The 25,393-nt window shown below is 41.3% G+C and overlaps 1 protein-coding gene across 2 annotated transcripts in view; it reads right to left on the reverse strand.

The window, feature by feature from the left end:
- Window positions 1-25,393, reverse strand: part of grin2bb (glutamate receptor, ionotropic, N-methyl D-aspartate 2B, genome duplicate b) — a 95,421-nt gene that overhangs the window by 13,000 nt on the left and 57,028 nt on the right. For both annotated transcript variants that reach the window (XM_018665135.1, XM_018665132.1), the window contains exons 6-14: window positions 25,123-25,315; window positions 13,921-14,035; window positions 13,474-13,679; window positions 11,283-11,454; window positions 8,996-9,149; window positions 7,355-7,480; window positions 5,805-6,034; window positions 4,452-4,612; window positions 2,379-2,566 (exon numbers count right to left, since the gene is read on the reverse strand). In XM_018665135.1, coding sequence (XP_018520651.1) covers window positions 2,379-2,566; window positions 4,452-4,612; window positions 5,805-6,034; window positions 7,355-7,480; window positions 8,996-9,149; window positions 11,283-11,454; window positions 13,474-13,679; window positions 13,921-14,035; window positions 25,123-25,315 — 1,545 coding nt within the window. The remainder of the gene's footprint in view (window positions 1-2,378; window positions 2,567-4,451; window positions 4,613-5,804; window positions 6,035-7,354; window positions 7,481-8,995; window positions 9,150-11,282; window positions 11,455-13,473; window positions 13,680-13,920; window positions 14,036-25,122; window positions 25,316-25,393) is intronic.

Genomic DNA, 25,393 nt, shown 5'->3' on the forward strand with positions numbered 1-25,393 from the left:
ACTAGATTAATTTATATAAAAACATAAATACCTGTAGTATTCATGGCTTTCATAACAATGCCCCCAGCTGACAAAGCTACCTAGAGGCCAACTTGACCCTATGTTCTTATTGGTTGCTCAAACATGAGAGAGAGAAAGTTTGGCTGCATTAGTTAAAGGGGAACTCCACATCAAAGTTGTTTTACAGATGTTGGGGAGAAAAGAATAAAGAAGTAGAATAAAGCCTTTTGCGGCTCCAGAAGGAGCTGCATTAAGTCTGATAAATTGCCTCATGTGATGTCACTTGCGGCAGCGCCAGCTGGGGGCTGAAGACTACAAGTTTGAAAATGTAAAAAAAAAAAAAACTGGAGGTGAGGTGTTAGAAAGAAGTGAGCTTACCAGACCTCTGTAGCCCGCTGTTCATCTCTGCTTGAGGCTCATCTCTTGCTAGCATAACACACCCTAGTTTCTGACTGATTTCCAACTGCTAGCAGTAGAGTTGCAGTGCAGGCACCAGTATGTTTTCTTTTTGATCACTTGTAATAACAATCCAGCTCAGTGGTTAGTAAGTGCATTTTGACCTGGTCTTATAGTGACAAGCAGCAAGCACAGTCCAGTGTAGAATGATGAGGATGTTCATTGAATGTAATGGTTGTGTGATAAAAGTAGTTGTGGTGTCCTGGCATGTTTGCAAGTGACTTGTCATCTTTAACTCTGAATGGCTGCAAAGTCTAACAGTCAAACAAATTCCTGCAGCCTGCAGGGAGAAGTCCCTCTGCTGCATTATCCCAAAACATCAAAGACTCCTTCCAGTGGTTTGTAGCCAGACCTTGTTCAAAAGGTGGAGGTGCAAAGTTTGTATTCTTACCGTGCGCCCCAAACCACCTCAACTGGCTCAGTCCTCCCATCATGAAGAGGCAGCGGCTCGATGCAGAAGTCACTGTGGATCACTGCACTCGTCATTCTCTCAGAGTGACGCCAGACACCCTGCTGGCTTCTTTCGGTCACTACCCAAAACACACAACAGCAGCTGGGGCTCAAAACAACACGCGACCTACAAATGGAGAGAATTGCTCCGTGGCGCATACAGTATCCTTCTTCACAGACAGTGTCATCAGCGTTGCTTTCTTCTTGCTGTACAATGATGGGACACAGGCCCAGAATTCAAACTTTCTCTTACATAAATATTTATATTATATGGTCCTGGTGCAGTCAGAGAGATACTGCCACTGCATATGAATTGATAAGCCGGTGTCACAGGGCTAAAGTAATCATTTTTACAAAGACAAATGTGCTGGTCACGGGCAGTCACAGTGGCCCACTCCTGCGTTGCTTGCACATCACTTATCAGCCAGCGGAGGTGGTAAAAGGTTTAAAATATTTATATACTTTTCCAAATCGCAGTCTGAGCTTTAAAGCTTTTATGTCTGCATCTTCTGAGGTGGCTCACTAGCTGTCAGACAGAACATCTTACAACTCTACACTAGTCTTAACCAGGGAGGGATGTGACTTTTAATGCGTCAAAGTCATTTGTGACCAAGAGTAAAAAACGAACTGGCAGATAAACACGAGCATGTGTTTCATACCAGAGAGCACTCATATCTCGTCATTGACAGATTTTAGAAAGACTTCCACTGATGAGATGCAACAGTATGCACCTGGCCAGAACAAATCAAAACATATTTATGGTTTCCCTATTGAATCCATCAGTCCACCACCCCAGTCTGCCAGTCAATGGGTCCTGTTCCTGAAATCCATGTGATGCTGAAAAATATGTCAATCATGCCGGTCCAACAGTAAAATATCCAGAGGCTTCAACATTTCAACACTCATCTCGTCCACGGAGCTCCTTCTACCTATCTTCAGTTAAGGTCAATATTTCCCTGTCCCTGCCCAAACAGCCTTCACAATGCGCTGCCAGAAACTCTTGAGTTACCAAACTAACCAACTCCTTCTGCACTCAGCTTTCACTTCTACAACTACAGCAGCTGCATCTTTTCAGGCCTGCTGGCTCCTCGCTGTTGATTAAGGACCGCAGTCTGCCAACCTGGCTCAGGAGGCCTCGCCGACTGCCGGGATCCACCAGCAGGTTGTTGTGTTATCACCGTAACAAGCAGCGACCACCTCCTGAGTCACAACTCCTTTAAAGCCACTTCGAAGACTCCAACCTCACCACACTGATGAGAGTATAACTTAATTTTGTGATTCTCAACCTGAATGATCATTGTACTTTGTTTTCTTGAACTCTGCAACCGTGATTTAGTCTGAAGGATAGTTTTTAAATTAAGGCTACCATAGCAATTTCTTGAAAATAGCAGATCTATTTGGCACAACATTATACCTCCTAAGGATATTACATCTACAATCAGGACATCATTTAACAATGTTATTCGATTTACCATCTCCAAACAGCATGAGGATGGCAAGATCCACAGCTCGTTTCCAGCCCGAGTCCTTCTGGATGGCGATGCCATAGCCGGTGGAGGCGAACACCTTGCCGCTCCCGATGGTGACGAGCTTACAGCCCTCGTCTCTGCCTGCCATGTAGTTCAGCACTGCAGCGTCGTAGATGAAGGCATCCAATTTGCTGCAGGGAACAATGGAAGGAAAATGTTTTACATGGTGTTATGGAGACTCTTGTACCACCAGTGACATGATGGCGGTGAATGAATGTGTCAAAAATCACTCCCCTTGCTCACTCATTCACTATTCCAACTCAATGGTTTATAATAAATCAATATTTTAGGATACTTATTAATCACCATCTTTTGTATTATCACTTCAGTGTAATGTTTTTTTCTTACTTGGAAAATTATCGGGAAAGATTGTTTTGATATGGTACTACTTCCTCGGTTATGATCATTCAAATTTTAGGTTCTGAGACAGTTATATTAGTAAGTTTAGGTAGTATTCATTCATCATTCCTTTACTATTAGAAACTGTATGAAATCTGGACTCATGTTGAATTATATGCCTGTGCACATTTTTGCATGTTCAGCTGACCTGCTGTGCACTGACTAAAACTAGCTTAGCATTTAATTGGAATGAATTAACTGGAAGCGTACCAATTTAACACCTTGTCTATTTTAGCCTGTAATTAATGACAAATTATATTGCATTGCTCTTTAAGGAAACATTTAAGAAAATTATTAGAAATTTATGGGCACAAAATAAAGGTTCACCAGGAAAAATATTGCAATGAGGGATTTCTTAGCAAAAGGTAGTGTGCATTGCTATGGGTACTATATTTTTTGTATGCATTGTGAGATTTTTTGAGGGGGCTATATAACACATAGATATTTCAAAGGGCTTCAGGATATTTTTGATGTACTTACAGACTATACAATCCTACTCTACTCTATTCCTGGTTTCCCGTGGCACTGTACAGCAACGATGGGATACCTTGCCTGAAACAACCTTTTCTGACAACATGAATAAATAATATTTTTCTGTGAAATAAAACATTAATCTTTGAGGGGGAAAAGAGTAGCAGCACTATTCCACACACAGCAAATATCATATGTTTTATGAGAATGTCTGTTTCACAAAACAATTCTTGATGCAAAGTCCGTCTTACTTGTTGTTTCCAAAGCTTTCAACCTCATGTCATGGCCTTCCTCAGTGAATGGAAATGCTGAGTTGTCACAGAGAGGTGGCTGGATGTTAAACTTAAACCATCTCCATGACAACTGAGCAACTCTATCAGCTGAGGAAGGTCACAAAATGTGGTTGAAAGCTTCAGAAACAAGTAAGTTGGACCTTATGTTGACTTTTGTTTTGTTTTGTCAAACTGCTGTTTTTAAGGTCAAGAGTGAAATCAACCCAGACTGGCTATTGTTTAGGCCTAACTGAACTGCATATGTGACAAGGTGTGTCAGATATCAGTGGTTTACCACCTAAAACATTTCCTGGAGGACACCTTTATTCTAGTCTTTTCTGTCCATATCAATCCCGAGCGAGTTGATGGCTAAATTAACATGACAGTCTCAAGCTTGGTGACAAACTACACATCAAACGGTCTGTGGTCATTCAGGTCAAACTCTCACCAAACATCAGAGGTATGTCACCGCTTTGCATTCTTAATTTTTCAGCAGAGGTTGATGAAAACATTGGAAGACAGAGGGAGAGAGAGGGGGGAAAGGGAAGATATTAGCTAGCTTTCTCAGCCACAGAGAGTGAATATTAGCTAGCTTTCACATCAACCACAGGCTACGCTGCTATTCTGGGCGCCAGTGGCAGGCAGAAACACGGCTCCACCGGCTGCCCACCCACATCGCCCAGAATGCTCCCTCTTCCTCTCGTCTCCCTCTCCTTATTCCTTCATCATCTTTTCTCTGCGTTGCATCAGAACAGGACCTCACAGCTCCATAACGCTGTCTCTTTTCTCCCTGCTGAGACCCTTTCAACTCCCTCCTTCCTTACATCCCCCATCTGTCTCTCGATCCTCCCCTCTATCCTTCCCTCTTCCTCACCCAGTCTTCAGACTGTACAGCGCTTCATCTACATTCTTCTGGTGGAAACTGGTCATGTAGGTATGCATGTCCCGGTAGTTGTTGCGGATGTTGCGCTCTGTACTCCCATTGGGCACCGTGCCGAACCGGAAAGGCGGCGAGAATTCGTTGGGCTTCTGGAACTGTGGTGGGGGTTTTCCGGCAAAGAAACCACACAGAGAAAATGACAGAGGAGTGCTCGTTAGCATGGAAAAGGCACTGAGCCGCATCAAACAGCCTTTAATGCACTGTTGAGCAGGAGCACAGGACTATGCTTTTGGATGCTCAAAATTAACTAAATGCTTAGAGTTGTGCTCAATAGACAGACAAACACGGGATGAATCTTGAGCACACATTTAGATAAACCTGTACTGTGTGCCAGATCAAGTTCACAATAAGGAGCCACCATGCAGATCAGAAGCATAAAAGTGCTGAAACAGGTAGTCTAGGGCTGCAATTAATGGGTATTTTCAATACTGAGTACTGATTTAATTTCTCAATTTACTGCTTAATTGTTCAATCATAAAAAAGTGACAAACACCCATCATAATGTCCAAGACCAAGGTGATGGCTTTCTCTATAACAACCCCAACCCCAAGATGTTCAGTTACACATCTCTTTCTTTTATATCTCAGCAAATTGAGGATCTTTGGGTTTTGGACTGCTGGTTAAACAGATAATTTAATCATGGGCTATAAGAACCAGCTTTAACATTTCTTTAAAATTTTATGGACTAAACCAGTCATTGCCAAGTACGGGTACTTCTTCCTCAGGGGGGTACTTGAAAAGATTGTGGACTAGCTCAGCTAATTAGAAAAAAATAAAAATAATAATTTAAAATATACAAATATATCCACATTTTTGTGTTTAGGAGGGAAAAAACAAAACTGGGATTGCAAATTGCTGTAATGCTGATCTTTAGTAAATATATTGTAACAATAAGTGATAAATGACCAGCTACAGGTAATGTACAGGAAACTCATGTCACCGCCATTGGTAAACCACGTGACCAACAGCATGTGTGACTCCAGGTGGTAGTCATACAAATGGATTGACACCAAACTTACCAAAACCCTGAAACATTGCTTAAAAAAATCCTTTATTTTATATGTCTATACTTAAATATTTGTTTAAAGGGATACATTTGAAACATGATGGGTGGTCACTGACATCATTAGTTGCAGCCCTAAATCGCGAACTCTCTCATAAACTCAGGTGTCTACTTGTTCAAACACCAAGAGCCGCCCATAATCTGTCTCACAACGCTTCACAGTGCATACTTTCAGACACCTGCTCCTCCACCCAACAATCCCTCACATTGCCTTGAATTCACACCTTTTTGTCTGACAGGCCTGACACCTGGTCGACATACTCCTCCTGGATCATGAAGGCGGCCAGGTTGGCAGTGTAGGAGGCCAGGAAGATTACAGCGAAGAAGGCCCACACCGACACCATGATCTTACTGGTAGTACCTTTGGGATTCTGCACAGGGACAGAGTTGTTGAAAACCAGACCCCAAAGCAGCCAGATGGCCTTACCGATGGTGAAGGAGGGACCTCCAGGCTCTGGGTGACAGACAGAAAGGGGGGGGGTGTAAAAGGTGGGAGGGTAAAAAGAAAGATGACAGAAGGAAGAAGATGCAAGAAAACAGTTTCACAGATCATAGATACTACTTAACTTCATATGCATTTACTCATGACCACCTTTGTGGGAGGGAGTTGATGGATGGCAGCGACAAAGACTAGATTTACTCCCATCCTTTAGTTTGTCAGCGATCACTGGGTGTGCACTACGGTCCGCATCCGCTGTGACAACCCACTGTTACAGACAAACTCTGTTCCACCTACTTCTATGGCAGTATGACAAGCTACCTACTATAGCTGTGTGGCATCAGAGATGGGGAGAAAGTGTGGGGTGAGGGGGGTAGATGGGCACACAGCAGGCTACAATTATGCTACAGCTGGAGCAGCAGTATAGGACCTTACATAACCTAGCGATTAAACCACACACGCTGTTGTCTTGACAGAGGACATTCAGAAAACAGTGCTGTAGCAAACATAACTCCAAACCAAACACCATTACTCTTATCCCCTCTGGTCCTTGATAAAAAAGACTGTGAGCAGCAATATAACACTTTTCTGATTTTATCTTGAGTGGCTGCCATTGTGGCGGGCTAATGCAATCCTGAGAGTCCAACAGAGCTGAGTGTATAAAACTTGGAGAAAAAAATAGATTGAATCTGAACCATTGATTTTGATGGGCAAATTGATTTGAACAGCATGCTGGAACCGTATTTGATTCAGCAGGGTAGTTTTGTTCCATACTGTCAGAGACGGTTAAGCCTGACACATATTTTCAATGTATGGTAATAGATCTACTTACGTTTTTTTCATCAGTTTTACAACTTTCATGTGGTGGTGTAACACCGGCATAATATTTGAGAATGGCACAATAAAAAAAGACATTGTAACGCGAGAACAGAGGAGTCTTTGTTCACAAAGTGATGCTAAGAATACTTAAGATCACCTATCTGGTTCTCGTCAATGATCCTTTTCATTAGTGAAGGAGCTTAAGTGACTGTAGATGTAGATAAGTACTCCAAGACATCGAGTAGAAAGTCCCAGCGCTCCAGTCGCTCTCATTCAGAAGGGATTGTCAAAGTAATTTAGCACATGGAGGGTTCTGTTTGAATGGTGCATTCAAGGTAACAAAACACGCCAGCTAAGTCTTCATTTTAGCATACGAGATTGCCTGAAAATGTACCTCATTATCACCTTTTTGCAGCATGGATTGACTGGGTCTGGGTTTGTGTTGTGTGTGTGTGTGTGTGTGTGTGTGTGCATGTGCGTGTGCGTGTGCATTTGTAGATGTGTGTGTCCTCTCACCTCGTCCGTCTGCCAGACAGCGATTGTAACCCACCGGGCTGAAGTACTCAAACACAAACACAGCCACGGCTGACACGATCAGCAACATCACAAACATCATCACCCAGACATCAGCACTGAAGGGCTCTAAAACACAGAGGTAGGGGGAGAGAGAGAGAGAGGGTGAGAGAGGGGGGTAGTAAGGTGGGAGGAGAGGGTGCAGGAGGGAGCAGAGGAAGCGGAAAGAGGAGGGAGGGTTGTGGGGAGACAGAGAGAGGAAGTTCATTAAACCAAATTAAACAAAATTATAAAATCACCCCCTGGTATAAACACAATTATTAGTATTCAGAAGAACTGACGTACTGTGTGCTCTCTGTTGTGCATTTATGGATTTCATCTGAGTTTGTGTGAACACTAACAAGTACTTCTCAAGAGAGAAACTGGGAGGAAGGTAGGCAGGTGTGAATGGACAGATGTACTCATTGAAATGGGCATTTTTCCCACCACTTGCTCTGTACTCTGCTTCGCAATTTTTACACACTGTATAGTCTGTGACAAACACCACAAAATTATCTTACCACAAGGTCCATTTAGTAGCTGTTCTGGAGCTTTCAATTTAGTCACATAATCTTCCTCACTGTGACAGAATTGTAAATGTTTCAATTTGCCTTTTCTACTTTCACAAAATGAAACTCTCTTTTTGATACTACTTTTTCATCAATATCTATTCAATGTATTTACACTTTGTAATTGCCTTTCTATATATTAGTTTTTATTATTCGTGGCAGGGTCCGCCACAGTCATCCAAGCATTAGTGTTTTTGATTTTATTTCACTGATATCCTCTGTTTATTGTTCCAAGCTTTATTAAGTATTGCCAAAACACAACATTGCCTTCTGTGGCTTCAGATTAAAAACTAAAGCAGGAAACACAGTGTATTTGTCACTGAGGTTAGCGCCGACAGCGATCACTAATCAAAAATGCATTTACCAAACAAGACAGCTGTCATTTTTGGTATTTTTGGGATCCATTTCAATAGCTGGAAGTAATTCAACAAATAGGAATGATCACAGAGAGCTGTTAGATGATTATTGACTAACTTCCTTATTAAAATGACATGAGTTTGTTTGACTGCTCTGTAAGCAGATGAGCCAGCTGCTCACAGAATGTTTGCTGTCTCCAGAATTCTAGAACCACACATGCTGTTACCACGGGAACCACAGTTCCATGACAATGTGTGTCCATGTAATATGACTGAAAGCTCGAGAATAGCAACTAAATGGACCTTGCAGTGAGATTGTTTTGCATTTTATTATGTAATCCTGTATTGTACAATGACAATACAGGTGAACCTTTCACCTTAGATTTTTAAATCTCAGTCATATCACCATGACGAGATAACATTGACATACAAGTACATACACTTTGGTTTTTAGTGAGTCTCATAAAAAAAGAGAAATAGTTATGTCTGTGTGTGACCATGCGTTTAACTTTTTCTGCTGTGAGAATACACGACTTACCACAGATAAACAACGCACTTGTTTTATGAAAAACCTGCTTGTGATTGAGCATTTCCTACGTGACACAAGCGTGTTTTTTGTGTAAGTGTTCTCAATTGTGTGCTGTACATCTGCCAGAAGCACCAGGTGCGTTTCTCCTCACCAAGGAAGGCGGAGGGGGAGACGGTGCCGTTGCTACGGGAGACCATGACACTGATCCCCGTCTCGATGAACGGCACAGAGAAGTCGATGACCTCCGACCTCTCCTCGTTGATGGTGAGCGAACCTACTGCCATGTGGGCATTCTTCAACACCACCTGAGGGTCAACCACAGACAAACAGAAACAGACAGGAGGGAAACGTGGAGGGTCAGTGAGCGTGCAGCGCTGCATATTCCCAGGGATTGTGATGAAAAACTGATAGGTGTAAGGGATGTGATGGTAAAAGAAACTCTGTGCTGCTGCTCTTATCAAACCACCGTCTCTGCCAAGCGTTGAACAGGTTATTTCAGTCGAATGGAAAGAGGAGGAGAGGGGATCATTGCTACCACTGGGTCAGTGTTTGACTCCCTAGCACTCTGGCCTCCCTCTGAGGGTGTTCAGGTATATTTAGCCCTAAGATTTGAGAGCCTCGGGCCATGAATAAAAATGGAGCATAAAAGACTGTTAATAAGGGATATGTATGCCAGAGTGAGCAGGAATCCTACGCACTGTTTTTTCTCCCTGTTTGTCACACTTTTTCAGAGGCCTGTTCTTTTCTCTCTCTCTCTCTCTCTCTCTGTTTTCTGTGTCTGTTGTCCTGTTTTCCCCCATTCAAATTAAATCATTAGCTGCTTGCTTAGGCATTTAAGGACATGGATTGATGCATCCATGCATGCACTGCACATTTGCATAGCTTTCTCTTTATGCTGATGTATATCTCAGGAATTTTTCAACAGTGGGTGGACTGAGGTTGCTGTAATTTTATATTTCCCTGCACATCTTCCCTCATCTATGTTCTTAAGATAATAATAAAGTAGCTCGTTCTATGCCATAATCAATTAAGTTGGACATCCCATCGAATTGTAAAGGCTGCCTTGTGCTGGATTTCTAATGTGTAATGTGTGCAGGAGAGAAGTGGGTCTTTCCCTGAGGCTGCTCTCTCTCCTTCTCTCTTCCAATGGCTCTCTCTCTCTCTCTCTGTATGTCTTTTTCCTTCTCCATCTCTGATTAGGAGCCTCATCATCCTCCTCCTGAGGTTTTGCAGAGCTGATCACAGCTCCCCCTCAGGCCAGGTTGTGGGGAACAAGTGCTTGATGGCGTGACAGAGACATTGAGAAACTAACAGAAAGAAACAGACATTCAGACATTATAATTAGCCCTATCATAAAAATAAATTCCTATGGGCATCAAAGCACTTTCCCAAGCTGTGGTAGCAACTGAATTAGATTACATAGTGTATTTACTTGATTGTTTAATTGATTTTTTTCATTTTGAAAAGCAATTTAGTCTCTACATTGTACTCATATTGTAAAGAGAGGCAAATTATGAACCGCTTCACGGTAAAACTGTGGGATGAATAAAAGCAGCAAAAGTGATGAGCAAAAAAAAAAGATAATGAAAAAAAACAACAAATATAAATACACTGAATAAATAAATATAAAGCATAGTACAACTACAATTAAAATATATTTATATTTGCTATAATATTTAGTCAGGAGCAGATTGCAAATTGAATCAATGTATGTTCTCAGAGGAGATAAAGTGGATTTATTCTTTGGTTAATATTCCTGTAGCTTTGTCTGCTGAGCCCCACTATGGCCTGCAGCTTGCCAACAGTAAGTGATTAGCTTCACTTCACTTCCAAAGAGGTTTCCATAACCCATAACCTTGCTGTCAAAGACAGACAATTTTTCAAATTGGTGCAATTTCTCCCAGAAGTTTGCCAAATGCCACCGTTACAAATTTTCAAATGACTTCCATCAGGCCACGTCAAAGCAATGTAGCTTGGAGACCCAGAGAGTACACTCTCTCACTCCACAAATTAGCAGATGTTAAATTTGATCCCTGCCACTTGAAGTAGCTTTTTTTATTTAACACTGAATATGATTTTTTTTTAAGTATACTCTGTATTTAGTCACTCTAGATGATGGTTGTATGGCAAAGTCTTCAGTGATCTGCCAGCAGGTTTGTACAAAATCAACCAAACTGTCATTGTGTAAGTATTTTTAAGCCAATGCAAAGCTGCTGCTTCTTTCCAGAGTTGGGTTTGGCCTATCAGAACAATGTCCACATTTCTACTTTACATATACATATATATATGGATATGTGCATATACAGGTATATACATTACATGAATCCCAGAAATGTCTCCCCACTACAGACCAGAATCAAAGCCAATATCAGAGCCAGAACTCCATCTGAATAAATGGAGTGAGTTTATGTGTAAAAGAAAGAAATGTCACCTCTCACCTCTCCGACCATGCCATTCCATGTCCCATTGACCTTCTTGCCATGCTTGCCATTGGTGACCAAGTAGAGGTCGTACGTAAACTTGACGGTCTTGGCGATCTTCTTCAAGATGTCAATACAGAAACCTTTGCAGCAACGCTTGATGTAAATCCCTGAATCACCTGTCTGGTTACTGGTGGGTGGTAAGATGAGGAAAACGGGGGAAAGGAAGCAAAGATGAGGGAACAGGAGAAAAGATTTGAGCAACGTGAGATCAACATTTATTTGGATTCAGGGCCATATGTAAACTGGCAGATTCATAAGAGAGAGGACAGCAGCAGGGGATGAAATGAAATAGAAGCAGAAAAAGAACAGAGATACAGTAAAAATCCAAGTGCCATGTGCTGAGAGCATGCAGATTTTTCATGCCAGACAAAAACTCCACCAGATTGTTTCACTGATTAGCACATAAGCATAAGATATAAGGAACTGGTCAGTGAAAGTACCTGAAGTCAGACAAAAGCAGTAAATACTGATCGACAGACGATTAATTGGCAACAAATATACAGATATGTTGCTGTTTTTTGTCATGTATGATAAAACAAGACATCATCTTTGGCTCTGGTAAATTATTATGGGCATTTTCACAATGCATGCACCACTCTCCACTCATACTTCAAATATAAAATGAGCCATACTGTATTTTGATGCATGATTTGCTCTATGTGTACACAGAGTAGTGTGATATGGCCATGTGGACAAGAGAAGGAAAATGTCAAAGAAAGAATTTCGCTGACTTTTTTGAGGCCATGCATTTTTGAAAGCATCATTAAGTCCCACACAGACTTTAACATCCACATTTCTATGAGCACAATCTTATTCTAGCACTATTGTCAGCCCAATTATACATTAATGGGAGGGGGCAAAAAATAATGCACACAGAGTAACAAATTTGAGTTAGTGTGCGTCATCAATCAATGGGTTGTTTTGGCTCACAGCAGATACAGGTGCATAACAGCTGTGGGAAACAATACAATGGCAGCTTTGGCACAGTTAGAGGATGTTTCCAGTGCCAGACCAAGGACAAACATGTTTGTTTTAGTGTGTTTTGTATTCACACAAGGGTGTGTCAACCTACATTTAGAGACAATGGAGGGATTATGAATTCGGCCCCTGCAAGTGAGCAACCTTCATGATTACTGAGATAAAATGCACTGTATAACATAGACTAACATGAACACAGGGGTTTATCTGTCTGGCACTAAGGCTGTGTCCACATATGTCTGCTTTCAGTGCATACAAAGACAAATCTACGCAGCTCTGTGCATCTGGTTCATGGAGTATTTTTGGCTGGAGAGAAATCCTACATATTCTCTGTGGCATATTGCTGCCTTTCCTTGACATGCTGTGTGTGAGGATGTCTTTGAAGGAAGAGACAGCCAGACAGACAGACAGAAGGAGGGGGGAAAAGGGGGGGGGGGACAGGAGAAAGAGCAGGGTGAAAGATCAGTCAATAAAAAAACCACTGAGCCAGAAGATGTAGGACACCCTCAGGAGATTCAGGTAGGCCAGTGATAGAAAAGGAGGCCAATGAAGAAAATTCATTATCACACCCCAAGGAGAAGTGGATAGCAAGAGGGTCAGGGTGAGGAGACAGGGGAAGGAGGAAAACAGTGACAGAAACCAAGACAATGATCTGGTTAGCGGAGGGGAGGCGAATCGAGGTAATCACGGGACACTGAGGAACTGTGAGGGGACGAAATAGATTATATTTTTTTAAATCCAGTGAAGATAAAAACAGGGAAACAATGAACAAGAAACCCAAAGAAGAGAAAAGAAGGATAATTCAAGGAAAATGTACAATAATCCATGGCCATGAACATTCCTCTGAGCACGTATTTCGCATGTTTCATTATAGCACTGATCCATGTCTTTTTATCCTTTGTTTACATTCACAGTTTGTCTAATATTCTGCTAAACTTCAGATGCAGCTGTTAGTGTTTTATGAGGTTTTAGAGCTACTGGTAATTTGTTAGATGTGACAAATGACTTCAGATGCATGCAGAAGGTCACACACTGCACCATGTCCTACACCAAGTTTCTTGAAGAAAAACTGTTCTATTTTAAGGACAACTCTACAATATTCATCCTAGATTCACACAGTAAAAATAAATCAGATGTTTTAAACCAAAAAAAGTCTTTAAATTCTCACCTGAGTTTGAGCTGTTTGCGGCACGGCACGGTGTTTCTCATGCAGGTCCCGCTGAGCGGGTCCACGTCCTCCACGATGACAAACGGCGCCTCCTCCAGAGTCACGATGGACAGGTGGTCCTCTCGCTCCTCAGCTGCAGAGTACAGCTCAAAGCGAGGCCACACATGGTACCTCATCGTCAAAGAGCCTCTCTCCCACTTGCCAACCTGCGTGAGTGAGTGGGAGGAGGGCTGTGTGATATACAGGCTACTGTAACAGGTACTTCAAGTGGCAGGGAAACACTCCAAACGAGAAAAGTGACAGACACATCATAGAGGGCAAAAAATACAAACTGAAAAAAAAATAAATAAATAAGGTAGAGGATAGATTTGAAGAAGAGAGAAGATAGGAACTGGACACAGAAAGGTTGAAAGCAGAGGAGATGACATGAAAAGAGAAGATAATTACCCTGTCCCATTGTCTGTCCTTGTCAAGAAGAATGATGACCAGTTTGGGGAACATCTGGTGACCCTCTTCGCTAAATGACAGGTTTCGGCCTTCAAATGTGACATTCATGAGGTATCTGAGAATGAGAATTTAAGTTTTAGTTACAAATATGAATATATTTGTGCAGAATTTTAGACGTTCAGACACCAAGATTAAGTAAACACTACTGTGTCACATACTGTAGATTATAGTGTGTTAGAACTGGACCGTCTGGAGGCAGCACAACCAGATAAAAACACAAGAGACACACTAGTGCTCATTTAGAGTCACCTTACTGGACATCTCCAGTTTTGGTCTCATCTGTGGTCTCTACCCTCTCCCAATGGAAATATCCGACTCTTTAGATGCTAAATGTTCCACTACGTTCACCAACTACTTGTTAACTGTGTCTGTCTGCCCTTTAGTGATGAGCAGGTCTGCTGCAGTCAGAAATGATGCTATGAAAGCAGTGAGAGTGAGACAAAAGAGAACAAGGCTTACAACCAAACAGTGAGCTGAAAGGTGCTAAAACACTCTGTAGAGGAGAATTGTTCATAGCTACACCTTTAACATTACAAATATCTCTCTTTTTTTCAATATTAATTGATTAATGTATTCATTAAATTAATTAGTGCAGCCACAGTACCACAGTATATGTTGCTGGTAACTTCTTTACAAATGTCACAAGCCTGACTTACTCACAGTTTAAAATAGTGGAAGGGGTGGTGGGAGAAATACACAAAATAAATGATTTTTTTAATGAATTCTCTCAAATGTCTTGAACAGTGAAATATTGTGCCAAAACATTTCAATCACTACGCATACATGGCTGGTATTGGTAATGACTCAGTGCTGTCAAACACTTGGCAGTGTAATACTAGTAATGTTCTTCTGTGAAATGTGTTGGGTCAGAAATGTCTGGTGGATGGATATGTATAATATCTGACACCCACAGTTCTTACAGCTGCTTTGCGGATTCCTGATGACTCTCTTAGTTTGTATTTACTGTATTTTATAAAGTGTCTGTGAGTACCTTTAAAAGATTTATTCATTCTTCTTAATATTATTATTATTTCTTATTATTCTACTATAAGTAGTAATAGTTCTAGTATAAACCTTTATGTTCTAAGCACTGCTATCTTGATCAGGACCAGCAAGATGATTCCCTATTCAATAAGGTTTTATATATGTGTGTGTGTGTGTCTTATTTATGATTATATTAAGTATGTAAGTATATTAAGTATGAGAATGGAAAGACAGAGATAGAGAAGGGAAATTCAACTTCACAAACCTTATTATATGTTAACTACAAGCAAGGAGACAGCATCTAATGCTGCTTTTCTCCACCTTATTAATTGAGCACCGTAAAGGCTGCTAAATTAGTGTAAAATATGACAAAGATGACCTAGTTTGAGACTATATATAAATACGTGGCACCTGATAGACTAATAAACATAAAGGAGGACAGGGAGGTTGTGAGAGTGAGTGAGTGTAGAGAGGGTGAGGGAAGCAACAAGAACTCAGGAGTGAAAGGTGGAAGAGCAGGGAAGGAGCAGAGAGCGTATTAATCGCCTGTGTGAATACATATCAGCATATATGTGTCAACAAGTGCACAGCAGTGGCAGATACGCTGGAATCATCTCTCTCTCTCCCTCTATCTGCCGCCTCCTTCCCTCACTTTTCCTTGTCCTGATCTGTGGGCTGCCATCACCATGGAGATGCTCTGCCTCTGAAACAATCCACCGGAGAAATAAATATCTTGTCTGAATGCAAGGAGTGAGGGGCCGTGTGTGTGTGTGTGTGTGTGTGTGTAGTGCTATGCGCAGACTTTTTAAAAGAGGTGCCGAGCACATTTTACCCACCATCATCTCCAACCAAGTCAACAGTGTGAAAATAAGACAATAAATCTATTCACAAGTGAATAAAAAAATGCAGACAACAGATGAGCAATGGGCCTGAAACTTACCCAAGATTGTATTGCAAGTACCTCCTACTAGAACAGTGAGTACCTCTATCTGTAATGTCTTTGACTATATTTATATCCCACCTCACACACACACACACACACACACACACACACAGAGAGAGAGAGAGAGAGAGAGAGAGACCTAAGTAGGCTACATGCTTGGAGCAAGTCAATAATATGACTCAAGCCTCCATGAAATGCCTATTGCCGCATACTGGCTGGCTAGCGCACTAGAAGTGCTGTAATGCGCGTGTAACATGGGATTAGCCTCCTGAGCATAATCCCAGTTTGAATAGGGAACCAAAAAGATCAAGGCGGCGTGGATGGAGGCTCGGGAGGTCCAACTTGTTGCTGTCCTGACGCCATGACGACCTATGTGACCAGCAGCAGCCTCCATCTGTGTGTGTGTGTGTGTGTGTGTGTGTGTGTGTGTGTGTGTGTGTGTGTGTGTGCACATCACATCATGACGGAGGTGACATGTGTAAGTATACGCAAAACTGCAACATAGGGGTGCAGGGTGGCTCTAAACAGCAGTATAATATAATGTAATGTGTTGCCATGACACCCACAACCACAGCAATTTTCATGCAATCAGCTGCGTTGCCATGGGAACAGTAATCTCACCCGAGAGAGGCTGGTTGAAAGGGAGACGGGGAGAGACGGAGAGAAAGGAGTATTTTTCTGTCTAAACCTGAGTGTTTATCCACTTCCCCTCATGCTGTCTTTCACTTTCAGATCAATCTCTCTATCTCACCTCTGAGTAGCGCATCGAATCACACATCAATAGGATTCATCTGCCCGAACATTAACCTGTGCCTTCACAAAGACTGGTGCATGCTGTGAATTTACAGCAGAGGCTGCTGCTCTGTTTATCATTTTGTAGCCCCTTACTATTGATGTAGCTTTTATGTGCCGTTTGATCCCCTCTCATGTCAGAATTCCCATCTGACTCTGCTGAAAGAAGAAAAAAATAAATAAATAAAATAAAAACTACTGTGATGAGCTACTAACAGAACCTCATGCGGTTTCATCACAGCCATATGCAGCGCTCGTGTGCGCCTCGCTCACCAACTGTTCCCCAACTAATCGCTGGCTGTGAGGGGAATTTATTTTTTAGTTACAGAGACAGTGAATCATCAATGGCATGGACACAATCCCTCTTTTTTCCCTCCTTTTTTCTCAAATCTCTTCAAATGTGTTTCACAGCCATTTGATACGACTGTCTTTTATCTCTGTGCGAAGCTGTGCAGGGTCAGAAATTCTCTGTCGCTGCAATGCAGGGATGTAAAAATATATGTGTGTGCGTGTAAGGAAGTCTGTGGTGCACATATACACACACACCCATATACATACTGTATCAAGTTTGGGTGGATGACTCATAATCTGGGATGACTGCAGAAGACCTGCCTCTGAAGAGTTACCAGTTACTGATGAAATGCGTACTATACATTATGAGTCCTGTAGGGTAGAAGCAGTGGCTGTGTGAGGAGACGAGATGCAATATGTACATCTACAGAATATGGTAAATTATGGTAATGCAGAGTGCATATGGTGTGAGAGCTGTGCCGCTCAGGACTTGATCCAGAACAAATCTGACAAGGCGTCTATGTGTGATTACAATACAATTAAAACCCACAATATTTTCAGTTTATAGCAGGATAGCAGTGTTCAGCAGACAGCTACACTATATTATTGCTTTTCTTTTTAAGCAGATTACTTATTTTTCAACATTATTTTGTCCAGCTTTTTCCTCAAGTATTATGCATGTATAATAAAATGTGAAAATATATGTTTTTTACAATCTGTAGAGGGAGGAAAAACTGTTTTGCTCAGGGGCTTGGCCTCAAATGGAACCCAGATTTAACCTGAATTATGTGTTTTTAATCTGAGTTACATTTTTGTTTTTAATCAGTCGTGTGGTCTGAGTTTGTATGCGTGTTACTGTAACTGATTCACACAGGAATACTGGTGAATTACTTTGCTAGATCAGTCCCCTAAAAACTGTTATCGTCATTGTGCGTGACTGCTGATACAATCAACCTCATAATAACTTCATAATAACACATGATCAGCACATTTGTTGTCTCCAGCATGTGTCATAATTAAAGCCTCTGTGTCCTTTGAATATTAAGTATTGATTGTCTGCCAGCCATTCTGATTAAATCTGCAGCAGACATTCCCAAGAGGCTGGAAGTTGCCACAAACTAAAATCTTACTGCAAGTTGAATTTGAATTTGTGGCTTTGACTTGAATTTTTCAGTCACATGTGACACTTACTTTGATTTTTTTTTAACAGAAGTGAAAGTGAATTTTAAAAATGTTTTCTGTAATGTACAATCAAATGTATATATGCAAAAATTGTTTATTTATTGACTCATTTATTGCTGGTAGCTCAGCTCTGACAACATAAACACACACACACAGGGTGCTGTGGACTACACATAGGAAAGATGTAAGGCTCAGAGTCTCTTTGAGCTGCAGCCTTTAATAAGTGAGTCCACAGGAGCTCCATATGATCTGGGCCCATGAGGACCCCTGTTGAGCAGGAGACATCAGACAGCTACCTGTGGAGTCTGGAGTGAGGGGAGTACTGTATCAGAGAGCACTGTCTCTCATTTAAAATGTGAACAAGTGCTTAACAGGCAAGGACACTGACCTTCTCCGGCTCAAATACTGATCTGTGGTGTTTATTTGTTTTGTTTTCTCATAAATAATCTTCTGATTTTATTTTCATTGTAAAGCATATGGGATGCATGTGTCCTTGCCAGCACATGAACCAGTCAAATCAGCCAAAAGTAAAAATGATATCTATAGAAAGTAGGAGTTAATTTGGCACATAGAGATGGAGGAAAGCCTCCTACCATTTCTTAATAGGGGGTCCATATGCCATCCTACTGCTGGCAAATTGCCAAGGCAGAATTCAACACAACGGGGAAACTCCAACAACTACTGATGATGGTACTTTGGCTGAAACTTTTTTTTAAACATTTATCACATTTTACAGATTGCTTTGTCATGTGAAGAGTCTCTTTAACTTTTTTTTTTTTTTTTTTTTTTTTAAATCAGGGAATGGCCAAAATTCTTTTTGATATTGGACAATTTATCTTGGCTGCACACATACACCTGACACCACTTCTTGAAAAGCCTGGATTCAAGAGTGCAAATTATTTCACATTTCTTAGTATACACACATTGACTGTTTGAAAATACTGTATGAGCCTTGTGTTGCTTTATAATTGGCAGAAAATGCAATTACTGGTTGGACTCAGCCTTAATTACCTTAAAGAAAATGTTGACTCAAAGCAACATAAACATATATTAATTATTGCATAATGTTTAATAGCTAAAATGTGAACAAACCTGAATGGACATCTTGGCTTCATGTGATTACAGCAGCACTGCTGCAGGGGGCATTAAGTCAACCCAAAAACACCTCAGTCAATATTAAAAAAAATAGCTTCTGGCTATCTACAGCACATTTCCAAACCAAATCAGGGTGTTTTGTTTTCTTACTCCTGTGAGAAAAGCTCACAAATTTTAACAATCATGCTCAAAAAATTTATCATGAAAGTAAAATAAAGTAAAAGCAGCCTTAATATATCAGAATGCACACAACATTCACACAACTTTTCATTCAGTGATCACTTATATTGAACAATATGAATTTACACTTGAGATATCTCAGTGCTATACAAAGGCAACTGGACGTACTTGAGATCCTTGAAGATTTTTCGCCTCTTATTCGAAAGGCTTCTTCAGTTTCCTTGAGCTTCCTTGATAGTTGTTCATGCCACATCTCATGTCACTCTAACTGGCCAGGTGGGTCCTCGAGTCATTTGTGACCTTGATGACTCTTAAGGTGTTAACGGCCCTACAAGAGGTTAAATGTTTGGGACTGCCCACTAGTAAGTTGGAGCTGAAGAAGCCTTTTGGATGAGAGGCGAAACGTCTTCAAGGACCTCAAGCATTTGCCTTCAGGTAGCACCTAGAAATACCAAAATTAGCCATTTTCAGCTTCTCAAATGTAAAGATTCATTGTTTTTTTCTGTCTCATATAATAGTAAAAGGTCTACTATAATCCCCAGTGAAAACACGTTTTTTGAAAATGTCACTTTGGAGTCACAAAGGCCTTTTTTCACTATTTTTTCTTACATTTTATAGACATAAGATTGATTGGCAAAATAATTGGCAGATTAATAAATAATGAAAATAATCATTAGTTGCAGCACAAGTAAAACCCAATATATTGTTGTCTGATTTTTTTTTTTAAACCATCACCTATATATATTGATATCTGCCTCAAAAATGCAGTAACAGTCAGCTTACTGAAGGAGAGACAATGTGAGGTTTTTGACCAGCAAAGAGTCTGTGATAAAAATTCATTTAGTTTGTCTGGTGATTCTCTGTCGCTCCAAGTAAAATAAAACGTATTGGAGGTCCCCCATCACCTTCTGTATGAGTCTCATGGAAATGGATCATTAAAAAGTGGATTTATATACCTATAAATAATCATAATAAAACAAATGCCAATAACAGTGAAACATGTAATAATTCTCACATATGGCAGTGAACATGTAGTGAGCAGCACATACAGTGTAACAGATGTGCTGCAGTGTTCACTGATTCGATATGTGAAAATTCCAATAAGTAAAAGGCCATATGAAATATTGATTGGTTATTTCTGTGGCACTGAGGGAGAGAAGAGAGTTGACTTTAGTTGAGTTAAATGAGAGAAATTGAATTCATGTTCAATATAAGTAATCCTGTCCTTAAACACACTAATCCTCTCTCCTTACAATGCATTTATATATAGAAAATTAGGATCAACAGTTTTTGACGGAGGAGGAAAGAGAGGGAATAAGGGAAGTGGGGTGAAGTGGAAGAGAGACATCACTGCTCTCTGATTCACTGTTTTAGCTTCATGTGATTGAAGGAGCTTCTCAGTGAAAATGGACTGCGGTAGGAGGATCACAGAGCAAGAGGAGGAAGAACAAAGGGGTGAAAAGCAGAGAATATTCGGAAACAAAAGGTGAGATATCCTCACAGTCCAGACACAGACCTTGGTGGAAAAAGAAGTTAACGAAAGCAAAGAGCAGTTAAAAAAAAAGAAAAGACATGGGAGCTGGATGACAGGACATGCAGGAGATATAGATGATACTCTGACCCACTTCCATGACAGGGAAAGGTCTATGAAAAAAAGACAGTCATTTGTGCTCTAGATGCCCAAAAGCGCAATGAAATGGCTCGCTCGCCTTCTAATAAACAGAGCTAGGATTTATTAGTCAGACACTTTTATTGTGCCCATTAAGAAATACAATAATACCGCTCTCCCGCCGCAGGAAAAACTAGTTTAAGGTGAAATAGGATGAGAGTAACATGCTCGCCTTACATGCATGAGAGGCTGCGCAAGTGTCAGATGGCCCGCAGTAAAGGTTGTCTTCTGAGCTCAACTGAGAGGACTCGGACCGAGCGCACGCAGCCAGCCAGCCAGCCAGCCAGCCAGCCAGCCAGCCCACAGACATGAAGACAAATGTCTCGTCAGATCACATGAAAGAAAACTCCCTACAAAATATTAATCATCTCTTACATCATATCTACCGATGCGGCTGCATATGCCAGCACTGGGATTTCAGAAGGAATTTGAACGCAAGCACACACACAGTCCAACAAATAGTTAAAAAAAACAACAGCACTCCTTTAACTGCAACATCCACACACAAACAAGCCCCTTAGCGCCTCATCCAAAACCACTTGGAGCACATTTTCTCATTATCCCAGCGTTCCTGTCCTCTCAGTAAGGCAGGAAACAATGGACAGCCTCTAGAGCTCTTTTGAGTGTGTTTGCTTATTTGCGTTGAAGTGCGCGAGTACTCATGGTGCATGCATGTATTTACGTGTGCATGTTTGTGTGTGTGGCCCATAAGGTCAAGCAGCCCCTAAACAAATTTGAGAAGCGTGACTCACTGGGGCCTCCCATCTCCGTCCATCAGCGCTGACAGGATGTCATGCTAATCCAGCATGCATGCAGCCCACTGTGGCCCTGAAGCTATACAGGACCACGCAGAGACATATGGTCTTATTACTGCCTTTGTCTCTGGAGGGTGAGTGGATGGAATAGGTGGAATTATGTGAGTGTTTGTGTTTTAGGTGCTGTTTCTTGCCCCTGGGAGTCACTAGCCGAGATCCACTGATCCAAAATCTCCACCTTCGCTCAGTCGAATGGAGAAAAATGGAAAGGGTTGGTTGGGAAACACACATTCGCAACACACCGCTCACTATCAGTGCACGCAGCACACACACACACGTACACACACACACACAGCAGTGTGTCCCAGGTGTGTGCCTGAAGGATGATTGAGAGCTAACCCTGTGTCTGATAGCGCCCTTTGGGGACTGAAATATTCATGGCTGCGGTGCTATCGTTATCTCAGTCCCGTTGGTGGTGGTGGAATCCTAGACGGCACGCATAAGTGCTCCTGATATTAAAAAGAGAAACACGGGTAAAGACAAGACCAAAATTTACAGTAATACATCAACCTCAACCTGGAGATTAATGCAGTGGTGGCAGCAGAGGTTGCATAATGTTTCCCTAGTTCTTCACATTGCTCAAATTCAAACTGACGGTGAAAAAAAACCCAAAACAAACAAAAACAGAGTAAATGTTAAATATTAGGGGGAAAAAAACGGAGGGATGAAAGGCAGGCGGGTACATCGCTTTGTAGGGCTCAAATACTATACATAAAATAAGGGCTGGCATGAGTAATTCTAAGCTTTTATAAGACTAAGCCCTAAAGAGCAGTTAAATGTCACGATATAACGACACACATGTGCATGTCTGTGTGTTTGCATGTGCGTTTCTGCGTGCTAGCAATAACCCCACCGTTGTTCTTTGGCTCTTTTTTCATTAATCCAGTTGTCCCCAAGCATTCAATTAGCTGTGGAATCTCTGATCAATGTGAACAGTAAAAGCATGCCCTATGAAGTTAAATGGGGATTAATTATTGAATACCAATGCTCCCGCTTGTTCTGTAATGTGCCAAAAAGCAAAACAAGGAGGTTCAGAGGAAGAGGAAAAAGAAGGATGTTTTCCTTTAAAGATAGCTGTGGGTTAAGGTAAAGATAAGACGGCATGTTGTTGTAAGTCGGAGAGTTAATGTCTCTGTTCATCTCGTGTTTTAAGTTTTTATTGGCTGGTTAAATAAATTCTGGTTCTCCACAGGGAGGGTGTCTGCATTGTTAATGCCTGTGTGTATTTGTGCGTATCTGGCGTCCTTGTGTGTGTTAGATTTATTTTGATATTTTCAACTGTGCCTCAGTAACTAAAAACCAAACTACATTTTTCTCTGTTATTTTAGCTTCTTTGGCTCTGACTCATATGAATTAAAAAAGATTTTATCTGCTTTTGTTCAGTCCTTCTTTTTGCATTGTGCATGATGCCAGGCTCATTTTCTGCACCAAAACAAGTTTCAAAGCTTAGAAAACTAGGTGAACGTGGCTCATTGCTTTTTCATTTACCGTGTTTTTTTTCAGCAGGGAAGATTGTCTCTCCTGGACCTGGGTTCATACTCAAAACAATATTTAATCAAAAGCACAGATTGCTACAGTTCTACTGGCAAACGATCTGTGCTGAAAATATGATGTACATATGCAGTTAACTGTAATAACAGTGGCAGATTTACCACTAAAAATCTGCAACAACAGTGAATTTGGCGGCTGAAACAGTAACTGTCGCTCACAGATTTTAACAGTCGCAGCTAGTGTAAGCTAATGCTTCAAGTTAATCTAACACCAACTATTAAGTTTCGTTTTAGAACAAGAAACCTGTAAATATGCTCGGATGTATGGATCTTAAATATATACGTGTAAAAATACAGTTAAAATGTTAATTGTCTATCGTAGTCCTTGGATGCTTACTATAGAAAAACATAGTTGGACAAACAACACAGAGGATACCAAAAGGATCTGAGGATGAGGGACAAGGTTCAGGTATTCTCAAACAGAACTGGTCTGTATGATTTGATGTCCAACCATGTGATGATCAAACCATGATTCGAATGACCACATTCGAAGGCAGAGTGAAAAGATGGCCATCAGAGAGACAAGGGAGACGTGGTTTCATTTAAATCTGATAAGGCGCACATTTTCAGAGTCACTGTTGTTCATGTGAAAAGGTACAGAAATAGTTGTGTTAGCAATGAAAAACCAGGATCAAACCCAGTTTACTTTCTCACCTCGCACAGCTGACCAATCAGGGTGTGAAGTTGGTGTGAATATCGGACTGAGTGTAAGGACAGAAAGGTGTAGAGGGAGGGGGTCTCTGAAGCTATTTGACCATCCAATAAGCCCTTTTGAAGAAGTGGCAGCTATACTGATGAGTTCGACCAACTTTAATGCTGTCTCACACAACTTTGGCCGGAGAGTAAAATTTCCCCAAATCATATTAAGAGTGAAACACATCTGCTGTCGTTACTCTAAATTCTGATATACCAGCACTGTGGCTCCCACAGGGTGGATGTAACTCCACTAAATAACATAGTTAGTGACAAGCCCCTTATCTTTGGAAATACTGCCAGGTTACAGCTAAGTTAACCCCCTTTTATACAGCCTGTTGAAGGTGGGAATGTTGTGCCTTTATTCTGCCTCATCGTTCTGTATAAACAGTATGAACATGGGATGGGGGGCAATTGTTATTCTGCATTTAAGCAGGGGTAAACAAATTGTTGTTTGTGTGAAAGGGACAGTGGGACAGATGTCAGTGCTGGAGTACATCATACCAACATGCTATCTAAAGTCACACACAAGGGCAATATTATGCTGCCTTTTTTGGTTCAGTGTAAACAAGGAAAGGCAGAATCAGGAGGGGGTTTTCTTAATGGCAACATAGCAGGATATCTGTTTAAAAGAGGCTTTAGTTAGCCTGGAATGCTAACAAACACAGTTTGAGTCATTCCTTACTCTTTTCTTCCTGTGTTTTTGTAAAGGCTAAAACAAAGACACCTTTCTCCAAACCCTTGAAGATCACAGTCTAATGCCCAGTGCATTAGCATGACATCCAGATCCCTTCAGGCCGGCTGCAGATGCTAAACTATGACTGTACAATCACTGTTCTGGGCTGTTTTTTAACATAAGGTCAGTTGCTTAATTTACTCACATTTTGAGTGAGACAGTCCCTCTGTCCCACTTTACCATGACCAACCATCCCCCCAGCATTGACTCACTTCAGTATTTCCTTGGAGTGGCCGGTGTTGGAGCTCTTTTTGTCAGGAGTCCCGAGGCAGCTTGACTTCAGCAGGGTGTGCGGGCCCCGGTCCAGCATCATGGTGGAGGTCGCTGTGGCAATGACAGCTACTGCATCACGCACCCTGGCCTCGATGTTGTAGTCCCATTCGTCATACGACACTGAGATAAGCCCTGGGAAACAGAGAGATGGAGTGAGGTGAGAGGAAGGGGTGTACGGAAAGCGGGAAGATAAAGAAGAGGCAGAAAGAA

Source organism: Lates calcarifer, linkage group LG5 (genome assembly GCF_001640805.2).
Source record: "Lates calcarifer isolate ASB-BC8 linkage group LG5, TLL_Latcal_v3, whole genome shotgun sequence".
Classification (NCBI taxonomy): domain Eukaryota; kingdom Metazoa; phylum Chordata; class Actinopteri; family Centropomidae; genus Lates; species Lates calcarifer.